The sequence below is a fragment of the Colletotrichum destructivum genome, chromosome 3, assembly GCF_034447905.1.
Source record: "Colletotrichum destructivum chromosome 3, complete sequence".
Classification (NCBI taxonomy): domain Eukaryota; kingdom Fungi; phylum Ascomycota; class Sordariomycetes; order Glomerellales; family Glomerellaceae; genus Colletotrichum; species Colletotrichum destructivum.
In genome coordinates this window covers 3,371,946-3,394,445 of record NC_085898.1, presented here as the reverse complement: position 1 = coordinate 3,394,445, position 22,500 = coordinate 3,371,946, and the positions used below count along the sequence as shown (strand labels likewise).

Below are 22,500 nucleotides of genomic sequence, written 5' to 3'. Positions count from 1 at the left end.
GAGACATGCATAGTACAGTGTCGGTATACCGAAGTACATGGCCCTATCCTATCGATGAGCCAGAGGACTGGGGCACACAGGCGACTACGCTGACTACTGCTAGATGACGGTCTGTGGACCTATGGTGCGGTGAGATTCGGACTCGGGGCTCGAGCTCCCTACCCACTCTGTGAGACGTATCCGTAAATGCGATTTGGTCCAAGGGTTCAGGGATGCTGTTTGACTTCAGGGCAAGAGTCGGAAGTTCAGTTGAAGCTCCAACATGTCGGGGAGTAACATGTTGCGGTGACTATTTCGTACACCCGGCCGGTCTTGCGCTTCCTACAGAGACTCGCGGTAAGAACTGCATTGCTGTGTTAAAGCCATGGTTGATGTCGCAGCAACTGTTGGGAGGGAGACCTGAGTCGATAGAATGAAGAGTCTGGGCCTCATTGAGACTGAATGGCGCCAACTTATGCCTAGATAACCCCACAATGTATCTTGAAAAGACCGGCAACGGCCAGTGATTCATCTGACCAAAACCCGGCGTTGTGGCGGACGGCTCAGAACAGGGCCACCATGTTGCTGGTGATAGACGTGTCTTCCTACGAACGCGTGCAAACCGGACCGCGAATAAGATCGGCCTCTGTGCTTCGTACAAGACGATAACACTAACACGAGGTCGACAATCGACGGCAGCTGGAGCGGCCAGGATATGGATAGGCAGAGTTTTTGAAAGTTGGAGAATGAGGGGAGATGGCTACTTCAGACCCGGCTTACCAGTTGGGCTTCCCGCCTAGCTTCATTGGCCGTGAGGGAATGGTGACGACGATGGTGATCATGGATGACAATGCGAGGCAACAGACCCGAGTAGCAGAAAAGAGATTCCCAACCGCGTTGTCGTACACACCTACAGGCGGTGGTTGAGGTGCGTAGAGGAACCCCGCTGTGACTGCCATAATAGGCTGAGCAGTTCCTTTGCCAGCTCAGATGGCCTGGCCTGACAATGCCCTCCGGCACGCAGGTTCGCAAACGTTCATGCTGCATGCCTCAACGCAACGGCGCAGCGGGAGCAGGACAGGCGACAGAATGGATCCACGTTGGCTGTCAGTCGCGTGCCCATCGCGAAGAATCCAGGATCAAGTTCCTAGCGAAACGAGGGAGGGAACCGTCAGCCGTGGGCGGTGGGCAGTGCAACACGGTGCTGTGCCAGTTTACTGGTGAATGGCAGCAAGCAAGCAGTGGGCGTACGTAAGTCGGGTGAGATTGTGAGCCTGGGGACGGAGTGGATACTTTGCTCGACCCTCGATGCTCATCAACCAAATGGAATCCTAGTCCGTGACCTCGTGCTTGACTTTGGAGAAGAGAAGGGGCTGAGATGTCTCTGAGGCGTTGCGCGGATGCTATTTGACCTTAAGGCAAGCGACCTGATATGAAGCTGGCCGTCGCCATTTCGCCATCCAATCTTGGTCGTCTTGATTGCTTTTGACAGGGGTTTCGCATCTGTCCAGACGAAAACCGAGCTTCAGGCAGCATCTAGTGATGAGAAGGATTTCGAAGCAAGAACCACCTTCACAACAATGGCAATTATTGGTATGACTTTGATAATGACTTGCATTCCTGCTGAAGGCGTCGACGAGTGACGATGGTAAGTAGGTAGGTAGCTAAGGGCTCAGAAAGGGTGGTGGCAGATGGAAATGTCGTTTGTGGCAACCCTCGTACGAACTGCAACTCGGAGTACTTGTGAACGAAGCACAGTACTCTACCTACCCATTGCATAGCTGCCGGGCATCCGGTGGCCGCGGGCCCGTCGTGGTTTCCATCAGGGCTCAACGCACACGCACCTACTTGATCCTTCCTCATCAGGCAGCGACATGCCAGAGTCTTTGGTACCCTCTCCACCCCAAGAATTACAGAGTACTTAGCCGCTACTGTGCTCTCACCAGCTCAGTTGTCAACATGCCTGGCTGAAATTGGCGGGTTCGGGAATCTCGTGATCGCCGAATAGCCCAAGCAGTACGTCATTTAGCGATTTCCCCCTGAGGCTGTGCTTGGGAATGGGAGATTATGAGGTCGGCTCATCCGCAATATCCCCAGGCTTATTTGCTGCGGGCAAAAAAAAAAGTTACTATGAGCATCTATCTGCCCTAAAGTGCATAGGTAGCGGCAACAATTGGAAGCAGGCAGCCGGTCAACGGGCATGGCTCACCGGACACAAGTCAAAGAGGGACAGAAAGCAACAGGACACAAGACACAGCCCTATTTGCAAGTCCACGCATGTCGTGGCTAAGTACCTCGGGGTCGTGGCTCCGGACTGAGGTTGACCTCTGCAGGGAGCCAGGGGTCCGTCTTGTGGTTTGTCGCCGACCCGGGACGCAATGTTGCTCTGATGGGTTTCCGCGAACACATGCGGTCACCATGGCCCGATGCCTTTCTGTCCGTCGTGTCTGATTTGTCTCTTCCACGGCAGCTTGTCTTTGATCCATAGTTGCTGCTGGTTCTCCGCGCGGCTCGAAGGATTTGGTACGCGTGGATGGCATGCACGACGAGGGGGCTTGCAATCAGCCGAGCAGGCAAGCTTCATTGTCTCAGCTGCCGCCATGCTACATAGGTAGGTCGTATGGTCAGAGTCAGGCTAAGACATCCAACCACCTAGGTACCTAGATAGATACTTGGGCATGCTGTACCGACCTTGCCTAGGCACTCTGTTCACCTCAGCGCATGTGCTGAGTGCAGATCGAGAGTCTCAAGTCCCTTAAGCTCGACGCCTCTACGATCACTGTTGGCGGAGTACTCCCAGGGAGTAGTCATGCTGCAATGCCCCGTTGTGATATGGATCGTCGACGTGCGATTAGGTGCAGCATATTCCAACATTTGAGCAATGTTGCGAGATACCTAATTGAGTTGGACATTTTTTTTTTTCTCTTTCTGTTGGATTTTCAAAAGGTGGTGGAAGAGGGTGGAACGAGGAGCAAACGCGGGGGCGATGCCGTAGTCCTTATCATCTCAACCGTACACATTGGCCTGTGAAGGCAGAATAAGGTACCAGCTGCCAGTTTGGCCGGCCGCCGTCAGCATAGGCCCACTTAGGCCGGCCAGCCAGCCAACCAACCACCTCATCCTGTTTGCTCCTTCCGGTACCGCGTCTTTTTCAGTCATCATCGACAGCGTGCCAGATTGCGAGTGAACTGCGGCCGCTGTGAGCGAGCGCATCAAATGCAAGGGTGTGGCCGCCTGTGGGTCAATGGTCCATGGGTGTTCACTTTAGTTGCCGGATGTACTTGGCAGACCACGACGATGTCGGGGGCGCTGAGCGGGAGGAAGCAGCTTGCGTAGTACCGAAGGCAAGTGCCTACAGTACCTGCCTATGCATAGGTAGGTATTTTTTTGGGTGTGCTGACGGGTGTCACGCCAGGCATTGGGTTGTCAACGCTCCCCGCTTCCCCCTCCAGCATTCCATCGTATCTACATGTTCAGTGGTCAAAGGGATAGAGAGAACCAGTCTGCAGTAACTTGGCTTGAGTTAGGGGTCTTGCTGCAACGGATCTGCCCCCAGCTGATCTGACTGTGAGGTGTAAGGTAATGTGCCCTGGACAGTGGGCTGCGTGGGTAATTTGATGGTCGTTTCGCTGGGGGAAACTTTAGTGGTCCTCGCCGGTAGGTAGAGAGTCGAGCCCTGTCACCTCGCTCAGGGCAGTCAAACTGGGGGCCAGGCCCAGTGCTGCCAACCCAGTGTCCAACGCCCGCGGACCCAGAACAGGGTGGGTTCGATGGAAAGATACATCTCCTCGACGCGATGTTGGCGCGAGTGCGGATGTACTAGTACATGTACCTTCGCATCGGGACGGGGAACCTCTAGGAGTCTGGGACTGGAAGAAGGGGGGCAGAGGAGAGGGGCCACACACCATTGCAACAGAGCTACTGGCTGACTGGCTCGTTGGTCTGTCAAGTGGAGTTGGCCTGGGACTGGGACTGGGACGGGGAACTGGGAGTGGCCGGACCATGCCATGCCATGCCTTGCCTGACCTGGCCTGGGCCTGCTGCCGTGCGGCCTTGACCACCTACGACCATCTTTCGCTGTGTCTGAATCTCCCGACTTGACTCCTCTTCTCTTGAGTTCTTCCCACACTCACATCTTCGCCCAATATCTTTCACCCTCTCTTTCCCTCCAACAATCCCCTCTCTACAGGCCCCTCGTCGAGTCTGAGAGAGAGAGCTACGAGAAGCGAGACACCCTCTTCTTTCTTCTCATCTCCCCTTTTGCTTCCCCCCTTCTCCTCCCCCGTAGTTGCGTTTTCGAATACCCTCAATTGTTGTTCGCGGTTCATTCCTTTGGCCTACTGCCCCCTCCGCCCTATCTCCGTCGCCGTCGCCGTCGCCGCCGCCGCCGCCGCCGCCGTCTCCTGTCTCCCGTCACTCGCAATATGAACAAACTGGCAAACATGCGTCACTGGTCCGAGAGGATGAGCCCCAACTTCGGAATGGGTCGTCCCAACATGCCCATGAACCCCATGAACCCGAGAAGAGATACGGCTCCCCAGCAGGCTGCTTCGATAAGCTCGCCTCAGCCTCTCGACGCCCCGACGCCAATCATTCACTACTCGTTCAACGTGCCCTTCGCCTCCGACCTGGCTGGCCCCAACACCGAGGACATCCTCCACGCGACTGCCGATGCCGTTCTACGATGGACACACCCCGAAGACGCGCCCGATGACGTCCAGGTTCACGAGCTGCCCGTTCACACCCAAAACCTTGCCAACCTTCGCAAGGTCTGCAAGGACATCACCAACGGTCCTTTTCAGATCGAGGCTCACGTTATCTCGACGACGCCCAAAAATGCAAAGGGACAACAGGTCACGACCGTATGTCTATCGGGTACCCCGGAAATGGTTCACAAGAGCAGGGAGACGATTTTGAACGACAACCAAACTGTCATGGTAGGTTTCGGAAGACATGAAGCAGGTACTCGGGGCTTGGGTTAACCCGTGCGGATCTAGCGTTGTACGACTGTTGACGTAGAGGGACACCTCGTCTGTGATCTGACTGCGGGCGCTTTGAAACAGCAAGTGACCGATACTCTCGACTACATTTCGAAGTACTGTGGCGTCGACATTTTCCTCCTTGGCCCCAAGCTCACTCCCGTGGTCGACGGCATGACGGGTGATGCCGAGATGCGTGTAGACCAGAGATGGCGAGTGGCCATTTATGGTGATATCCTCTCTGTCGAGCATGCCAAGGCCCGCGTACTCATTCAGATCGACACTCTGGTGAGCTCGTCCAACCATCGATCGGTCCGTGTCGCACGTCGCTAACTGTATAAAAGCTTGGCCGAGTTGTTGATGCCACTAAGCTTGACTTGTCGATCCACCAGCTCGTGTGCGGCCGCCATAGGAAGAATATCAAGCTCATCGAGTCGTCGACCGGCACTGCCATCTACTTCCCGCCGCCCTTCTCCCAGATGTACCGATACTGCCCGCCTGGCGCAAGCCGCCGAGACCCTACAGACATATTCATCACTGGAGAGAGTCCCCAAGCCATTGAACTTGCCAAGCAGAAGCTCCATGAGACTGTCTCGCGTATCCGCCTCTACATGAAGGATGTCACTATTGCGCCTGCCAAGATTGACAGTGTTCTTCTGACACGCCTGGACAAAGTCCGCAAAATTCTTGAGGCGAATGGCACCTACATTCTGTTCCCTCCTCTTGCCGGCCAACGCAATATGGTTCGAGTTCAGGGAAGCGAAGGACTCCATGTTGAACGCACAGTCCGCGAGATCATGGCTTTGGTAAGTCAAGTAAACGTTACGTGCATGCACAAGACCTAATCTTTGGATACAGGCCGGTCAGTTCTACAGCGCAGCCTGGTGGATTCAACAACCCGACAGCCGACAGCTTCCCAACCCCGCTGACGTCAGAACCATGCTCGGTGATGTTTGTGCGAACTCAGACGCGGACTTGTCTTTCGACAAGATGAACTTTTCCATCACTGGCTCTGACGATGCCGTGAAGTCTGCTTTGATGGTCATGTCCGAGATCAAGTTCCTCGTCCAGTCCCAGTACCAGATCAGAGTCAAGATTGAGCTTGCCAATGAGCACAAGGAGTTTGTGAGCGGCAAGAAGAACGGAAAGATCAACAAAATTATGGGCCAGAGCAGCGTCCAGATCATTTTCGACGGCTTCAACGAGTACAATTTCAATATTGATGTCATGGCCGCAAGTTACGACTCGATGAAGCAAGGACTTACCCTTGTTGAACAAGAGATGCCTGCTTCCATCTCGTTCCACGTCCCCGATCAGTATCACAAACGAATTATTGGCATCGGTGGACAGCACATCCAGCGGATTATGAAGAAACACTCCGTTTTTGTCAAGTTCTCCAACGCCATGGACCGTGGAGGCATGGGTCGCGAAGATGACGATGTCAAGGTTGACAATGTCATCTGTCGTACGCCCGCCAGAAACGCCCAGAATCTCGATGCCGTCAAGAACGAGATTCTGGAAATGGTCGACAGGGCTGTAAGTCTACCCCCCCCCCGGTCAATGCACCTACTTACCAGTTTGCTCCAGGATTCTGAGTACACCTCCCAGATTGTTAACGTCGACCGCCTGTACCACCGCCAACTCCTCGCTCGCCTCAACGAGATTGACGAGCTTGAGGGGAAGTACAACTGCAAGATTGTCTTCCCCAGTACCGAGCAGGCCAGCGATGAAGTCACTGTGACTGGTCCGCAGTGGCAGGTGCCTCATTGCGTGGATGAGTTCTTGGTACGTTTTCTTAGTCTACCACGCCCATCCCGCATGTCACTAACGGCCGCATAGGGCATGGTTCCTGACAACCACGAGTTGGTTCTCACTCGTACCCCCGAGTTGATCAAGTTCCTCGAATCCCCGAGCTTCGCTCACGACCTTGTTCCCAAGCTGAAGACCCAGTACGAGGTTGAGGTCACGGTCCACCAAGATGCCGACTCCGAAGAGGGCTTGCCGGCTCTTGCCCTGCGCTGGACGTTCACTCGTAACAATGCCGGCGGCCTGCGAGACGCAATCGACTTTTTGCTCGCTCAGTTTGCCACTGCCGGTGTAGAAGTCACCATCTTGAAGGGCTCCATCCCCCGACCCAAGTCCGATTCGTTTGAGGACTCGCTCCAGTACTTCGATTCGAAGCTTCTCCAGCATGCACCAGCTACGATCGCCGCCGATTCTCCCACTAAGGCCGCCTTTGAGGGCGAGGTTGCTCGCGAGAGAAGCACCATCTTTGACCGCCTCCGTAAGCCTGGCAGCATGACCTCCATTTCGTCCTTCCTTGATCGCCGAAAGAACAGCTCCCACTCGACCAACGGCAACTTCTTCAAGGGATCCAGCAATGTTTCAAAGTCTTCCCTCATTTCAATCGAGTCCACCCGCAGCTTCAATGCGGACAGAAACCCCTGGAACGATAGCGGCGTCAATCTTCCAGACGACGACAACCCTTGGGCCCACCGCCCTCTTGGGAATGGTTCCGACAAGCTGACCATTCCCTTACCCGGTGACGTTACGCCTCGTCACAGCACCCGAGCGTCCGGCGACAGCGGACGCCCTTCTACGTCTCATTCTACGAATTCTGGATACCCCGGTCCCATCGGACCTTTCCGTTAGATTCCCGTCTTAGAAACTCTACGTGCAAAATACCCCGGCTGGATATACCCTGGCGTACAATACCCCCGGAACGTTGCTTCCAATGCATCGGTCGGCCGAAGTTATTGTTTTGCTTGCCTTGCTGTTACTGTTACTGTTACCTTGCTTTTGTTGTTTTCAGTCTGCTTTGATTTTATCTCTCCAGTCTTTCGGGTCTTTCAATGGTTCTCTGTCGCACGATTTCACGTCCACTCTTTATACCCCCGATGTCGAAAGACGGAGGACAAAAAAGAAAAGATACCTTGTTTGCGGTTTGGTTTTGATTGTTTTCATACTAACAGCGCTTCTGGTGGTCACGGTCATCGGGAGACATGAAAAAGAAGAAGGTCGAAGAGGGACATGCGGTTCCGCTCACCGCCTCGATTTTAGCGTTTCAATAGTCGGTTCTTGCGGCTCATGGGTCTAGTCGACCTGTTGCTCTTCTCAATGTCTACTGACGGCGTTTCCAAGACTTGTTTACACATAAAAAGTCTTCGGCCGAGCTGAGGTGTCAACTTGGAGGAAAGATGTGAAGACCAAAAGTGCATTGTCTTGAAAACTGGTTGGCCCGGCGAAGCTGGCAGGCGGCGAACGGGAAAGATTGACATGGAGGCAGGCCAGCGTTGACGTAAGATTCAGCGACTGATTGAACTGCGAGCGGGGATTCGGACGGAGCTTTACTTGGTACCTATACACCTTTTAGGTTGGCCTTGACATGCAATGATACCCATGGTCAATCAAACGAAGTTCCTCGAAACGTGATGTTCATTGAACGATCCTTTGGCTTGTCCTCCAGCGCGGCCAAACGGGTTGTCGAGAAGGAGGCATCGATCATACACTTGAATTCAACGGCTACCTTGCCACAATGGGATCAACTATGTCGACGCCCATCCGTGTCCTTCCCTCTACCGTGCCCCCCTACCTAATCCGACGAAGCCTATGTTGGGCACGGCAGAACCCGCCCCTTCCCAAGAGCGCGTCCCACGCAAGACGAAAGAATGGGGACTGTAGGGCGCTCACGTTGTTGGCTGTGAACGACACATTTCCGAGTCCCTCGCTTTACTGGATGAGAGATTCACTTCCATGTCGGCTTCGCTGGATGGTAGGGCTAGGCAAAACGCTTGTCCATATTGCGGATGAAAACATGTGCCCTTTTCCAGGGTTCTTTTCTTTTAGAGGTCATCGTTTCGTACCAATACAGTCTATCAGTATCAAAGTACCACAATGTCGTGACATCACTATATCTTACAGCCATTGACAGACACCACGGTGAATTAGCCCGTCAAGCATTGGGGCGGCCAGCTCGCTAGCTCCTCACGAATCAACTGGGCCGACAGACACCTTCTCGTGCCGTGCTCGTGCCTCGTGCTGGGAGATCTTGTGATGCTGCCGCTGAATCTTCCGCTTCTCTGTCATGATGCCCGCGAACCGGCCCTTGGCCCCGTGCTTGATCTTGGTGATCATGTCCGTGGCTTTCCCTTTGTCGATGTCGTCGGCCGTCAGGGGCTCCTCCTTGGGGCGCAGCTTGTTGAGAAACTCAATCTGGCCGGGCGTGGGTGGCCCCTTGCGCCAACGCTGGTACCGGTGGATGAAGACGTGCGGGAACGCCTCGGAGGCATACTTGTCGCTGCCGTGGACGGCGTCGGCGAAGGTTGTCGCTTTGAGGAGCTCCCGGGGTGCGGCGTAGGGGGACTTGGCGACGCCGGCGGGTAGGGCGCGAACTTCGACGGCAAGCCAAAGGGGAGGTTGCTGTTCGGTTTTGGAGGCGGCGTCGGATTCGAGCTTGGAGAGGCGGATGAACGATCCGCTCGGGGCGCAAAGCACATATCTGTCGGCGCCGACTTGGACCCAGGCGTACTGGCTGATGGCCCGGATGTGCTTTTCACCCGAGGTGTCCTCGATGAGATCGAATACGGAGTTGTAGTCCGTGAAAGTGACTGATGTAGCTGGTACGGCAGTAGGTTTGGGGTCCCGGGCGTCGGAATAAGTATGCTGCTGCCTGAGCTGCTCCGCCTGCTTCCGGTCCTTGATGTCGTTCAGATCTGCCGATGACGCCTTGTTGACGACCTCCCCTGGGTCGAGACCGAACAGTGTAGGCGTGGTAACTATGCCGGTCTCCAGACTTGACACCATGTCGATTACGTGACAGTCGCGCTTTCCCTCGTGTAGTCTCATTCCTCTCCCAATCATTTGGACCAGCAGGTTTCTGGATCGTGTTGGCCGCGCGAGGACCACGCAGTCGATGTTGGGAATGTCAGTGCCCTCAGTAAACACACCACAGTTCACGAGCACGGGGAACTCTCCCTTTCTGAACGCCTCGAGTATCTGGCTTCTCTCTACTTTGGGTGTGTCACCGGTTACGAACCTGGCATCGTAACCATGCTTCCGAAACGTCTGGGTCAGCCCGGCAACGTGTGCAAGATCAACGCAAAACACAAGGGTCGACTTCCGGTCCGATGCCCTGGCCAACCAGCTCCTGACGGTGATCTCGTTGATCTGATCCGTGTTGACCACACGGGACAGGTCCCCCTGCTGGAAGTCGCCGTTGGCGCCGTTTTTGACCCTGGATATGTCGGCCGTTGACTCCACTGTCGTGAAGACGACGTCCGACAGCCACTTATCGCCGATCATGTCGACGTAGTCCTTGTGATAGACGATCTGGTCGATGGCAGCCCCAATCTTGAGCCCATCGAATCGGGAAAAGGTGGCGGACACGCCAACCAGTGCTGGGGAGTCGGCGCGCTTGATGTCGAGCCCGAAGTGGCGGAGCACGCGCATGTAGCCCGGTGCGACGATGTGATGGGCCTCATCTACGAGTACGAGCTTGAAGCGCTCCGGGGCAAACTTGCTCAACCGGTCACCCGAGGTGATGCTCTGCAGGCTGGCTATAGTAATGTCCGCGGTGCCGGAGGCATGGATGGAGCCCATCTCAATCTCCACAGAGCTGTTGGGGTAGGAATTTGTGCAGTGTCGCGCTGCTTGCTCCACAAGCTCCCGCCGGTGCGCGAGGATCAGGGTCTGCGTAGCGCGGCCTCGCCTCGGTTGGATTCTCTCGATCAACTGAGTGAAAATCACCTGGTGAGGATTAGCCTGAATTCATTTGCATAGAAAGGACAGATCTCACCGTTTTGCCACTGCCCGTAGCTAACGATATTCCCAGTCTCTTGTGTCCATCTTTGAGGGATTGCAAGACAGACTGGATGCACTCTTCTTGATAGTCTCTCAGCTGGACCTTGAAGCTTGTGTATCGGGGGGAAAAGGGAGCAGGTTGCTTAGGCGGAGCTATGAGTGGTCGGAGTACATAACTTGGGGGCCTTAGTCTAAATGGCTTTGAGAACCTCCGTACTGTGTATTGTATCATATTGCGCTGCTTTCCATCCCTCCTTTCAAATTTAAGGCAATTGTTTGAGTCCACCAAGTCTTGAAGTTGTCATCTCAGGAGCTCCGGGGCGTGTACTGCTAGGTAGGTAGGCAGCTGCACCAATCAGGAGCCACAAAGCACTATCCACAGTGGAAGCTCGCAGGTGTGTTGATGTACCGATAGCGCCACACTAACGTGAACCAGTATAAGACTCGTGCACTTCTGATAGGCTAATATCAAGTGCACCTCCATCGAACCGGCTGGCCTCCTACTCTATTAAGGAAATCTCCAATCTTGAGTGAGGCAGGCAGCTTTCATCTCATGGCAAGACCCGACCTCATGTATCGGCAAGGCACTCACGAATAACACCCGCTTCAACCACCCTGTTTAAGGTTAATCAAGTGGGGGTTTTTGGCCTGAATCGGCAAGGACCATTTTTTATGCTGGTGCTCTAATCACACCATGTACGCTTTATACCACCCGGGCCGAATCGTCGACTTCAGAGCACCTGACGAAAATGACCATGGAGCCGGAAGCCGACTACTTGCCCGACGAAGAGGAGATTGGAGTTTTCGAGGAACCTGAGCATTCGCCTTCAAAGCGGCAAAGAACTGAACGCCAAGGATCTGAACCTGTCTATTCAGGCGTATCTTCCGGCGACGATGAGACCGGTGTCCAGGAAGCCCGCTCATCACAGAAGCGGCGGGCCATGAGTATATTTGTCGAGCCGGTTCTCAAACGGCATAAGGGCGTTTTCAACAACAACTACTTAGATCTCCTGAACAGAGACATTGGAGATGTCGCGGGCATCATGCCGGTTGATGGGGAGGACTTGCCTCCGTCGCAAATTGGCTTGACGCTCTGGGCACCGTACGAGAAGAAAGTGTTCTTCGAAGCTCTCTCTAGACTCGGAAAGGACAACATCCGGGGCATCTCCGACCGCATACGAACCAAAAGTGAGATTGAGGTCCGTCAGTACATCAGCTTGCTGGAGGATGCTATTGAAAGCAGAGGACAGGAGCAGGAAGGCGGTCTGAAGTCTTTGGGACTAGAGGAGTACCCCGCGGCCGTCGAGATCAGCCAGCCGTGCTGCTATGCGCTCGATGAGGCGGCCGACGCACTCTCCTTTCGTCAAGAGCGACACGAGGAGCTCGCCGAGCAGAAGAAGTGGGGCGATTGCTGGAACATCAACCTGGAGCTCGCGAAGCGCATCGAAGGCGACCACGGTCTCGAGAGGGATCCCACCTTCGCGAGCGACCATGGCTTGGAGTTTACGGAGATCCTTCGCGTCAAAAGCTTTGTGCGGCTGCCCGAGCGCATCTTCATGAACGCATCCCACGCCGAAAACAACTGGCAGTTTGTTAGCGAGGAGCCGCCAACGATCCGGGCCACCGCCCTTCAGGACTTTCACTCTCTCCTCGTTTCCGTTACGAAAAGGCTCGTCCTCTCGACGTTGTTCATCGCTGAGTCTCGGATCAGGGGTAAGAGGAGGGTAGTGCCGTCTACGAGAAACCTTGTAAGGCGCAAGGATGTCGAAGCGGCGGTCGCGTCCCTAGGGATGAAGCAGAACAGCGACGAGTTCTGGGTGACGTGTGCGCGTCGGCTGCGGCTCGAAGTATGGGACGATGAGGATGAAGAGGATGCGGAGGAAGAGGACAATGACAAGGAGCCGATGGTGTACGACAACGTGGAGAACATCCTTCGGAGTCGATCCGATGGCCCCCAAGATAGGGCAATGAAAGAACGATCTTCGACGCCGGAGATCAAGTTTGAGGACCGCGAGTCGTCCGACTCCGCAGTAGACGAGACCTCAGGCGAGGAAGGATCGGATGATGATGAGGCGGGTGCTGCCGACCTCGACGATGCCGAACGCGAGGTCACCGAGGAGGCCAAAGAGGTCCTTGTCCACTCCGCCTACGATTTCCCCAAGACGCACCGCACGACGGAGGCTCTGAAGAATACAATCCGACACGAGCGAGCGCAGGAAGCTCAAGCAGAGGCCGAGGATGCAAAGACGAGCTACGAGGCGGAGTTGGAATTGTGGCGGCTTCTGCAGCGACAACCCCCCGAGTCGTTGATGATGCCACAGGTTCCGGAGCATGGCCGCAGAGCCCTCCGGGGCGTCAGGGACCTCTACAACGCCGGACGGAAATGGAGGGAGAGGTTGACATACCACAGCGAGTGGGAGATGCTCGGGACGTCACAGGTACAGGACAAGGGGTGGTGAGCCTTTGGTCTCGTTGGTGGAATTACCATCGTTCTTGATACCCGTAGACTTGGATCAATCTGTATGCCTTCTTCTTTTCGCGAGAGCCTTTGGGTTCTATTCTATGTCGGCAGAGTGATAAGTTTTTGATATTTGTGCGGTTGCGGCGTGGACCTTCCCGGGCCGTATCTATAGGTAGGTGTCGCGCCTTGCGACGGGTATCATTCCAGCCTACGACCTCCCCGAATGACAGTCCATTGATCCTCGGGTGCGAAGGTTACCTAACGACCTCGTGCCCTTCCTCTACCCCGGCCTCTGCCTCTTGCACGACCACGAGCGTTCCCTCTGGTTGGCCGCGATACCGGAGTCCCGCTGTCCTCGGCGCTCTCCTCTTCTTCGTCATCGTCATCATCGTCCTCGTCTTCGTCGTCGTCGTCTTCCTCCCCGTCTTCCTCCTCAGAATTGCCAGAGCTGCTGCCCCCCTCTTCATTTCCCTCTTCCTCTTCTTCTTCTTCTTCATCTCTCTCTTTTCCATCGTCATCGTCATCTCCTTCCTCATCCTCGTCTTCATCGTCCTCGTCTTCGGAGTTGGTCGACTCAGCCTTTCCACCCTTCCCATTCTTTCCACCCTTGCTGGATTTCTCTGTCTTACTCGGCTTTCCAGCCTTGTCAGACCTTTCCGGTTTCTCAACCTTTTCAGCCTTCTCGGCTTTGGCCTTGCCGAGAGCCCGTTTCTGGCTCCTGGCCACCCTGGCCGACTTGGGCGGCGGCGATGCAGTCTCGGTATCACCGTCCTCCGTGTCCTCAATAGTGCTGGCGCGGATCTTTGTGACAGTAGAGGCGCGCTTCCTCCGCCTGCTGTTGCTGCCAGTGTTGCTACCTCCAGGAGACGGTGGTGGTGGCGTGAGGTCGAGCTCGGGGGGCGAGGTCGGGGGCTCGCTGCCATTGGCCAGACGACGCTCCATCATCAGGTCGTCGAACTCGTCGTAGGGTAGCGCAAACTCCTTGAAGCGATCGTCGTAGTTCTCGTCCTCTTGCGCGTCGTAAAAGTCCTCACGCTGGTCGATCGTCTTAAGGTCGTAGAAGGTTCGCAGCCTCGTCCAGATGTGAGGGATGCGCGTGTGATTGTAGAAGTCAGGGTCGATGCCATGGTTTCTGAGGTGTTCGCTGATAGCGATCATTCGGAAGTGCTTGTGCATACCTGCGAAGAAGGGTGTCAGCTTCAATGGGTTCGTCCGGGAAGATGAAGAGGGACGTGTGGGGAGCTCACCCGCGGGCTTCCACCGAATGACTCCTTTGAAGAGCGATGAGATTTGATCGTCTGTCCACATATTGTTCGGCCATTCATCCGAGGATGGCTTGACTGCAGGCACGGTCGCGATAGGGGTATCGGCAGCCGGTGTGTCGACATCCATAGCATCTTCATCGCGAGCTGGCGTTGGCGTTGCGACGGCCGAGACGCTGCTACGCGCCTTCTTTTTGGGAGGCATGACGTCGTACGAGGTGTGTTTGACTGGAGCCGTCGCACAGGCTCTGAAAGTAATGTTCCAATAGTGTAGAATAGCGATACACAGTTGTTATGTCAAGGCTGTAGGTTGTCTTGGTCCAATGGGGTGTGCAATTATGTTTGAAAGGCGAAGCAATTCGGTCCAATCTGGAGCTCCAGCAGAGCTTGGTTCGTTGCTTCTAAGTTTTGGCTCAGGGTACCTCTTAGGCTCTTCAGCCATCAGGGGCCGGACTTGCGGGGGCAAGCCACTAATGGTCGGGTGTGTGCAGGGTTCTTTTTTTTGGCGGGGATTGCCTGATAATGCAAGTGTGACGCGCCTGTCGCGTCAGGGCCTTGCCTCGCATCAGTCGTGCCGCTAGGTCCTGGAAAGGCGACAAACGCCGCACGACATCAGGATCTTGCTCAATGCGATGTCAGTGATCGCAACGTGCGCTTTACATTCACCGCCACCAATGGTTCTCTACAAATTAGCTGTATTGGTGCAATCATGTCCAAAGAAGATGAGTCGGTCAATGTCTTCGCGATTCCCAACTTCTTGCAGCGGTCCAAATGGCTGGAAGACCAACTGCCCCAAGCCGATGCTGGCTTCTTTGCGCTCAATTTAATAGGTCTGTATGTTTTCTTGAGACTGATGCCTGTCTTCCTTGCTAATGGTGTATGCGAATAGAACAAGAATCGTCATTTCTTACCAATGTATCTGACCCGAAACCCAGCGAACTCTTCACGCTTCCCGTGATAGACCCTGTGCCTGAGCAGGAGACAACCGCCGCAAATACCCCAAAAACAACTTGTAAAGAACCTCTGGACGACGAGGAAAGCGATGAGGACTACTATTGGCCGATAGTCGACAAACCTGTAAGAAGTAAACCAGAATACAAGACGTGGGAAAACTTTGAGTCACGCAGCGCTTGTTCGACGAAGCCCCTGTTCATAACAGAAGCTGGCCCAGGTGCATTTGATGCCTTGGCAGCGCTTGAGGAAGATCCTTTACGTCTTGGAAGCGCTGGTTTTACCGTGGTAGATGCGGGTCTCTACTGCAGTGCACTGATGGCCCTGGCTCTTGGCCGAGAATCGGTCTTCTTTTCCTGGCAAGACGAAATCGAGTCTCTCAAGCCGACTTTGCCGCAGATCAGAATTCCCGCTTACTCCGGCAAGGCTATCCAAGAGGTTCAGCGTTCCTGCTTAAAGTGTGGGAACACATACCGCCGACTGCGCAAGTTTGTCGACACTACGTATTTGAAGAATCCGACGCCTTGTCGCGTTGCTCTGGCGAGTGCTGTGGACAAGGCCCTCTTGGTCGTTCAGAGCAGCATTGCCCTGAACCACCAACACCCGCGGTCGATTCTTCAGGTCCAATCTCTTGTCACCCATATATACACCATTCTCCGCCAGTTCGAGTCTCTGGTGTCAAACATACGGCGAGGTCATCTGGACGAAGATGTGTTCGTCATCGTGTTTCAGCAAGCTCAGTCTGCCGAGTATGCCGAAACTCATCTCAGAGATATGATGCGGGAAGTTCTTCGCCGGGTGTCAAACCCTTGGATTGAACTGGTCGAAGAGTGGATTGGCACCCGACGCGAAGTTGGCGTGCCTCTGGGCAAGCACGAGGTGGGCAGGCGGAAAGGCTTCATCAAAGTTGAGTCCGAGGCCTACATCGACGACTTCGGCGACGAGGTAGACGAAGTCGACTACCGCTTGGATAAACAGCGGATACCCAGCTTCATGCCGGAAGACATAGTGAAATCTCTCTTCGAGGTTGGACGAAACCTTCGTTTCATCAGGTCGACACACCCAAAGCATCCCTTGGCGCAAGCCAATGTTGTCTCGTCAAGCAAACCTCCTACGCTAGAGTGGCTATTCGACTGGGACTCCATCGTACACTTGGAAAACAGAGTTCGTTCGTATGAACGAGGCTTGCGAGAAGTCGTCAAAACCTATTTCACAGAAGAATCGGCAGAATCCAAGGAGGTACCGGCTTGGCTGATGAGTGATTCGCCAGTATACCAATTACAACTATTCGGTCTGGATGAGAACGAGTTGCAAAGCAAATTGGTGGCATCCATCCACGACTTTGCACAGCCGATCGCCGACTCCACATCAGAGGACCAGCTGGGAATCATCATCAGGGATCGCCTATCCGATGTTACAACCGAAGCCGCGAACGCTGGCACTGATTTCACACCGCACTGGTCACTCCTTCCAGTCCTCTCATTTGGATCGATCATATCTGCACAATCCCGAGTTGTCGGCAGGGAAAGCCTAAGGCTGCTCTTCACGTCCCACAATCTGCGCGAACATTTGAAGCTGCAGAAAGAGTTCCACTTGCTAGGCAATGGCTTCTTTTGCAGTCGCCTATCCCATGCTCTGTTCGACCCCGATCTCGAGACAGCGGAGAGGCAGGCCGGTGTTGCTCGCCAAGGCGGAGTCATGGGGCTGCGGTTGAGCGGCAGAGACACTTGGCCACCAGCCAGTTCGGAACTGCGCCTAGCACTGATGGGAGTTTTGACGGAGAGCTATGAAGGACCTGTTCAAGAAAGTCTCAAACCCCGAGACGGCGAAAAGAATGAGCTTCCGGGCGATCTGAGTTTTGGCGTTCGAAATTTGTCTAGCGAAGAGGTCGACAAGTGTATGGACCAAGACGGACTAGAAGCGCTTGACTTCCTTCGGCTGTCGTACAAGCCCCCGGTCGCACTCGGGGCCATTATCACGCCTATTGTGTTGGTGCAATATGACCGGATTTTCCGGCTGCTGCTCCGGGCACTCCGGATGCAATACACCGTCAACCGCCTCTTCCGCGATGTCACGGCTAGGGAGTCTGGTTGGCACGATGTCGAAGCCGTATCGGTCCGCTTCTGCTTTGAAGCTCGTCATTTTGTCTCCAGCCTGAACTCCTACATCTTTGACACCGGTATCGAGATGCCGTGGCAGTCGTTTGAGAGTCTGCTTGACAGGCTTGAATCTGGTCTTGGAAGCGAGGACCAAGAGACGTTATCTGGGTCGGTTCTCAGCCCCGACCGTCTGCGAGAACATCATTCCCAAACACTTGATCGGATCATGCTAGCACTGCTTCTGCGGAAACGACAACAGCCTGTACTCAAGCTGCTCGACGAGATCTTCCGAGTAATATTGAGCTTTGCCAAATACTCCAGAGTCCGCGCCGATGGGCGAAGGGCTCGCAGCAAGGATGATTCAACAGCGAGAGGCCTCTACAAAACCTTTAGGCGGAATGTTGAGGTGTTCTTGACAGTTTGCAAAGGGCTGAGTGAGAAGGGAGACTATGGACCGAGGAAAGATGCGGTGAGCCGGACTGAAGACTCTGGGAGGGTTGACTCGCTGGACGACAACCCCATTGCCCAGCTCATCCTGAAGCTTGACATGTCTGGCTACTACTCAAAAGTGTGAGGTTTCACGCAAACAGGCGGAACAGTTGGATCAGATGGTAGATTGAAAGATACCCCCTCGGCGTTAAAACAATGATGAAATGCTAGTGTGTGTTATAATTGGCATCAAACGCTGCCAGTAGAGTGTCTCACGACAAGCTCGAGTTCGCGTGACAGAACCCCAAGGTTGACAGCGCCATTCTTTGACACACAATAAACAACAGGGTGTAGGTACCCCGCCGTTATTTACACCCCGGCCCGGCTCCCTAGAATTGCCCCGCATCGCGTGTCCCACCACCGCCGCTCGCGTTTGTTGATTTACTTCCCTCCAAAACAAACGGAAACTCCTCCTGCGACCTACCTACCAGCAACGAATACGACATGTCTCGACCAGGCCCCTCGGCACGCAATTTGACTCTCACTGAAGAGTTGGAGAAGCTGGAGCAGTCCATTACTCTGACCCTGCAAGGTACACAGATGTCATGTGAGCATTGGTCAGTGTGATGAATGCCAGTCCTGATCCATGCGACAGAGATCGATTCGAACTTTAGCAAGGCACACCGCATCGTCACCACCAGCATCTTACCCATCGTTGAGCAATATGGCGAGCACTCGAGAAACGTCTGGGATGCTTCAAAGGTGCGCCAACAACCTAACGATGATTCGACTGCGATGGGCTAACACAAAGCGAACTCCCCTAGTTCTGGAAGCAATTCTTCGAGGCTTCAGCCAACGTCTCGCTCTCCGGATACGAAGAACTAGCCAACGACGACGACGAAGACGAGACGGGGGCGACGGAAGAGTCGACAGCCCGAGATGAGACCAGCGTCGACTACACGCGCACCCCCCAACGACACCAAAGCGCCGAAGACCCAACTCAGGCATCGGTCGCCGATTCGACGTTCCGCGCCGAAGAGTCGGTCCTCGACGACAATGACCTGACAGGAAGCACCCCGCGGCCGCCCAAGACTAAAGCGATCAAGCCTCAGTTTTCGAGCCTCGAGTCTCCTTATGAGGCGCTCAAGCGTGAGCTCAAGGGCGAGCCGCCCGCGCCGCACGAGGAAGACGAAGAGGACGAGGACCTCGGCATCGAGGAGGATTCGACGGTGCTCTTCGCGCAACACACAGCGCGGCTGCCGGACATGTCCATGACGCCTCGGTCGTCGTTTGCGCCATTGTCACGGCAGGAACAGCAGCACCATAAGGACCCGCTTATGCACCGCATGCTCGACAAAACCTTCCGGATCCAAGCCACGCCGCACAAGGGACCCTCCTACCACGTGTCACCTCTTAAGCGCGATGGTAAGGGCAAGGAGACAGAGAGAGAGGCCATGCCTGCGTGGCGGCAAGGCTCGCCTATGTCTTCGCCCGTGATGGAGATGCCCAAGCTGCGCAGCGAGGCCTTTTTATCGCCTGCCAAGAGCAACGCTCGCCAGCGTCTCGCCGCGGCGACTGCGTCCGCGGGTCCGCGTACGCCTGGCGTAAGCGTGCAGACGCCCGGCGCGGCGAGAAAGACCAAGGACGTGTTTGCGACGCGGGGCAACTACGACGATGACACGACAACAACGGACATTGGCGGCGCGTTTGCCAAGGATAAGTACGAAATCAACTGGGAGAGCGACAGCGACGAAGACAAGGCGCTGTATGGCGGCATGAGCCCGCCCAAGACGATCCAGTTTGCGCTACCTCCCTCCAAGCTGCTTCAGACACCTGGTAAGTGGGCGTCGCTCCGACCTTGTCCTGTGGTGGTTTTGCTGACGAGAAACACAGCTCGAGAGGCGAGTAAGCGTATTGTAGATGACATCCTGCTCACGGCGGGCGCCGGGCCGGAGAGTTCGGAGGAGTACAGCCCTACGATGGTCAAGATGAACAAGGACATACTCGATGATAGCTTTTGAGCCGCTGTCTAACTGATAGATATGATGGAAACTAGCTGAGAAAAGGACGAAAGGGGGATACATCCTTTGCCTTTCCAACAATAGATCACACTGGTGCCAGCAAGAATACTCATCAACCCGTAAGATTAGAAAGGAATCGCCTTACTCTAGAGTCATCGGTAGAAGGTCTCTTTCTTTCTCTTCGTTTTATGTCGGTCTGAAATACATAACTGCTCGTCGGCCCGAGTCCCCAAGCAACCCGGCCAACCTCAAAGATGGTTGGGGTTTCCTGCCATAAAATGCCATCTTTGTATATCAGAGTAATTTGTTCCCGCGACGACCCATGGTAACAGCAAAGGGAAGAAGGGGGGAATAAAAAAAAAATACAAAACGCCGACCCGAATAGCAACCGAAAACGTTATCGAGGTGGGCGCCGGGGAGGGCGCCACCCCAGCCTCTCACACCCCAGACCCGTAAACCTGTCATCCAACTTCTATTGTATCATCATGTCGTTCCCCGCCCTCTCATCTACAAGTCATTTCGAATCGAAAAAGCCAAGGAGGCCGCGGATTGTGCTCTCGAGGCCTGTGCCTCGACGTTTTCGGCGGCTCGTTGGCGAGCCACGAGGGATGGAGACTTTTTTGAGCGGGAGGTGGATGATGCGCCCGAGTAGCTAGGAAGTTTCTCCTTGATCAGGGATATGGAGCTGCCGAAGGTTGAGACGGAAGCGGCGTCGGCGTCCTTTCTGTAGGGTGAGGGGCATGAGCCGTTGCCGGTCGTGCTGGTCGTGCTGGCACCCTGTTGGAGGGCAGAAAGGACGGCGTAGCTGTGGCGGTTGTCGCCAGTGACGGAGCTGGAGAAGGTGGAGTGCATTCCCGACATGGCGTGCGATGAGGATGTGGTTACTTGGATGAGTGAGGTGTTTAATAGCGGATGAATAGGTGGAAAGGAAGACGTTTGTTCGAGGAGCTTATACGTAAGAAAGGGAGGGGGGGTGTCGTTGTGTGTAGTAGTGGGTTATTGCTTTGCCTTTGCTGATCCGAGTGATGATACTGATGAGGACCCGAAACGAAACCTGAGGATGGGATGATGAAGTCGCTACTTATACAAGCCTGGCACTCGCGCTGAGTACCCATTCACCACTGGACTTACATAACTTACACGCGCGTACATCCTCGACCCCCTCGACCTCGCATGCGGAAGCGCAGCTCGAGGTTGACTTTCAGGAACTCCACGTATCCATTCGTCACTCGACGAGTCTACAACAACCTGTCGTCGTCTTGCATGACATCGCCTGTGGAAACCAGAGCAGACCACGCACGCGGTTCGGTGTCCCACAGCATGCCGGCCGGTGTGGGTCAGAAGGCGAGGGAGGGTGGTGGACGGGCAAGCCCATCAACATCCGTCCCATTCGGGGTGCCGTCGCGGCAGTGCGGACATAAGGTATGCAAGGATCGTAACTATGCATCCCGAGGGAAGTCGTAAACGGTGTGTCAACAAAAACGTGAGTCACTACGCGCGGCTTACGCCTCCTGCATGTAAGTAGGGGTGGGTGTCATTTGACACAGGCACACGCAAGTCACCGAAGTGGACGTGGTGTTCGCGGTAACTGCTGGTAAGTTTGTGGTTAAAAGGGTGTTTCTTTCGCCGATGACTCAGGCCGTTAGTTGAGGCCCATAAAGGTCAAGCGTGGTGTTCGCGGTGTGTAGGCAGGCATGGAAAAGTGGACCGTGTAAGACGCGCCGGCAGATGTTGAGTTTGTACGGATATTGCGTGATGTGTCACTCCCCGTTGCAGATCCGAGGAGAAGGTGAGGCCTAGCCGCCTATGGGGAGGATTGGTTGTGAAATGTATGCCTGATGAAGAGCCTTGTCCTCGCTGCCTATCTTGGCCGAGAAAGCTGCCTGCGCAGCTGATAGAGGCCTTTCCTTAGCTCGCCCGTTCCTATGGGAATTGGCCTATGGTAATTACGGATCGTCAGGCTGCAGCGACACAACATGTGCACTTGCGAAAGCTTGCCGTTGGTCCACCATCCGTGACATTACCCGTGTAGTGTACACAAGCGGGACTACGATGTGATGTATTTGATGTGAGGGCATCACTGTCGGGTTACCGTAGAAAGCCAGCCTGGAGCCCCGGGCCCGCGGCAGGCGTGAGATGAGAGGTGAGCCGTCGGTGGGATTCACTGCAAAAATACATTCTTTGCTTGTATACAGCCTCCTCACTGGTTTGGGACGTTCATACTACTGCGCTCTCGCCTATCCCCGGATTGAGTCATTCGGCCTGTCTGTCGCTCCGGAAACATACTTTCTGCATGGGAATTGCTTGAAGCGACAATCCCGTCCGAAAAGGAATGCTGTCATCCTCACAACACTGATACCGCGTTGAACCGTGTTCCGGCCGAGCCTGTTCCCATATGGTGGTTCCCCAATTCTTGGGGCGTGGCCACCTTGTTCCCCGTTCGAACCTGTTCGCAGCCCGCAACTGGGAGACCAAGTGACAGGCAGCCGAGAACCCGCCGGGTATTTATTGTCCGAGTTC

The 22,500-nt window shown here is 54.9% G+C and overlaps 8 protein-coding genes across 8 annotated transcripts; 5 read left to right on the top strand and 3 right to left on the bottom strand.

The window, feature by feature from the left end:
- Positions 1-985: 985 nt before the first annotated feature.
- CDEST_05119 (uncharacterized protein) lies at positions 986-1,950 on the top strand (the record flags this gene model as incomplete). The annotated part of the gene is made up of 2 exons (XM_062921278.1): positions 986-1,230; positions 1,761-1,950. The coding sequence occupies 2 exons, from the start codon at positions 986-988 to the stop codon at positions 1,948-1,950; spliced, it is 435 nt and encodes a 144-aa protein (XP_062777329.1).
- Positions 1,951-3,793: 1,843 nt separating this feature from the next.
- Positions 3,794-8,357, top strand: CDEST_05118 (Putative K domain-containing protein; the record flags this gene model as incomplete). Its single annotated transcript, XM_062921277.1, has 7 exons — positions 3,794-3,801; positions 4,097-4,916; positions 4,977-5,246; positions 5,303-5,764; positions 5,817-6,494; positions 6,546-6,743; positions 6,798-8,357. The coding sequence occupies 7 exons, from the start codon at positions 3,794-3,796 to the stop codon at positions 7,608-7,610; spliced, it is 3,249 nt and encodes a 1,082-aa protein (XP_062777328.1). The 3' UTR covers positions 7,611-8,357.
- A 64-nt stretch (positions 8,358-8,421) lies between these two features.
- CDEST_05117 (Putative helicase, P-loop containing nucleoside triphosphate hydrolase) lies at positions 8,422-11,036 on the bottom strand. The gene is made up of 2 exons (XM_062921276.1): positions 10,753-11,036; positions 8,422-10,703 (listed from the first exon to the last, which is right to left on the bottom strand). Exons 1-2 carry the CDS (start codon positions 10,987-10,989, stop codon positions 8,943-8,945), a joined length of 1,998 nt encoding a protein of 665 aa, XP_062777327.1. The 5' UTR covers positions 10,990-11,036; the 3' UTR covers positions 8,422-8,942.
- Positions 11,037-11,314: 278 nt separating this feature from the next.
- On the top strand, positions 11,315-13,260 carry CDEST_05116 (Putative Homeobox-like domain superfamily protein). Its single transcript, XM_062921275.1, has one exon. It carries the CDS (start codon positions 11,507-11,509, stop codon positions 13,214-13,216), a length of 1,710 nt encoding a protein of 569 aa, XP_062777326.1. The 5' UTR covers positions 11,315-11,506; the 3' UTR covers positions 13,217-13,260.
- A 2-nt stretch (positions 13,261-13,262) lies between these two features.
- Positions 13,263-14,875, bottom strand: CDEST_05115 (uncharacterized protein). The gene is made up of 2 exons (XM_062921274.1): positions 14,466-14,875; positions 13,263-14,396 (listed from the first exon to the last, which is right to left on the bottom strand). The coding sequence occupies exons 1-2, from the start codon at positions 14,683-14,685 to the stop codon at positions 13,477-13,479; spliced, it is 1,140 nt and encodes a 379-aa protein (XP_062777325.1). The 5' UTR covers positions 14,686-14,875; the 3' UTR covers positions 13,263-13,476.
- A 186-nt stretch (positions 14,876-15,061) lies between these two features.
- On the top strand, positions 15,062-18,191 carry CDEST_05114 (Putative gamma-tubulin complex component protein). Its single transcript, XM_062921273.1, has 2 exons — positions 15,062-15,310; positions 15,370-18,191. The coding sequence occupies exons 1-2, from the start codon at positions 15,190-15,192 to the stop codon at positions 18,102-18,104; spliced, it is 2,856 nt and encodes a 951-aa protein (XP_062777324.1). The 5' UTR covers positions 15,062-15,189; the 3' UTR covers positions 18,105-18,191.
- Positions 18,192-18,397: 206 nt separating this feature from the next.
- CDEST_05113 (Putative DASH complex subunit Ask1 protein) lies at positions 18,398-20,310 on the top strand. Its single transcript, XM_062921272.1, has 4 exons — positions 18,398-18,551; positions 18,615-18,721; positions 18,784-19,795; positions 19,853-20,310. Exons 1-4 carry the CDS (start codon positions 18,464-18,466, stop codon positions 19,978-19,980), a joined length of 1,335 nt encoding a protein of 444 aa, XP_062777323.1. The 5' UTR covers positions 18,398-18,463; the 3' UTR covers positions 19,981-20,310.
- Position 20,311: 1 nt separating this feature from the next.
- CDEST_05112 (uncharacterized protein) lies at positions 20,312-21,471 on the bottom strand. Its single transcript, XM_062921271.1, has one exon. The coding sequence runs from the start codon at positions 20,839-20,841 to the stop codon at positions 20,488-20,490; it is 354 nt and encodes a 117-aa protein (XP_062777322.1). The 5' UTR covers positions 20,842-21,471; the 3' UTR covers positions 20,312-20,487.
- Between the last annotated feature and the right edge of the window lie 1,029 nt (positions 21,472-22,500).

What these genes read in the sequence shown, in the direction of transcription:
- CDEST_05117 (XM_062921276.1), bottom strand. Translation starts at nt 10,989, where the DNA reads ATGATACAATACACAGTACGGAGGTTCTCAAAGCCATTTAGACTAAGG. An exon ending in CTACGGGCAGTGGCAAAACG is followed by an intron (nt 10,704 to 10,752) that starts GTGAGATCTGTC and finishes AATCCTCACCAG; the next exon opens with GTGATTTTCACTCAGTTGAT.
- CDEST_05116 (XM_062921275.1), top strand. Translation starts at nt 11,507, where the DNA reads ATGACCATGGAGCCGGAAGCCGACTACTTGCCCGACGAAGAGGAGATT.
- CDEST_05115 (XM_062921274.1), bottom strand. Translation starts at nt 14,685, where the DNA reads ATGCCTCCCAAAAAGAAGGCGCGTAGCAGCGTCTCGGCCGTCGCAACG. An exon ending in CATTCGGTGGAAGCCCGCGG is followed by an intron (nt 14,397 to 14,465) that starts GTGAGCTCCCCA and finishes CCTTCTTCGCAG; the next exon opens with GTATGCACAAGCACTTCCGA.
- CDEST_05114 (XM_062921273.1), top strand. Translation starts at nt 15,190, where the DNA reads ATGTCCAAAGAAGATGAGTCGGTCAATGTCTTCGCGATTCCCAACTTC. An exon ending in CTTTGCGCTCAATTTAATAG is followed by an intron (nt 15,311 to 15,369) that starts GTCTGTATGTTT and finishes GTATGCGAATAG; the next exon opens with AACAAGAATCGTCATTTCTT.
- CDEST_05113 (XM_062921272.1), top strand. Translation starts at nt 18,464, where the DNA reads ATGTCTCGACCAGGCCCCTCGGCACGCAATTTGACTCTCACTGAAGAG. An exon ending in CATTACTCTGACCCTGCAAG is followed by an intron (nt 18,552 to 18,614) that starts GTACACAGATGT and finishes TCCATGCGACAG; the next exon opens with AGATCGATTCGAACTTTAGC. An exon ending in CAAGCTGCTTCAGACACCTG is followed by an intron (nt 19,796 to 19,852) that starts GTAAGTGGGCGT and finishes CGAGAAACACAG; the next exon opens with CTCGAGAGGCGAGTAAGCGT.
- CDEST_05112 (XM_062921271.1), bottom strand. Translation starts at nt 20,841, where the DNA reads ATGTCGGGAATGCACTCCACCTTCTCCAGCTCCGTCACTGGCGACAAC.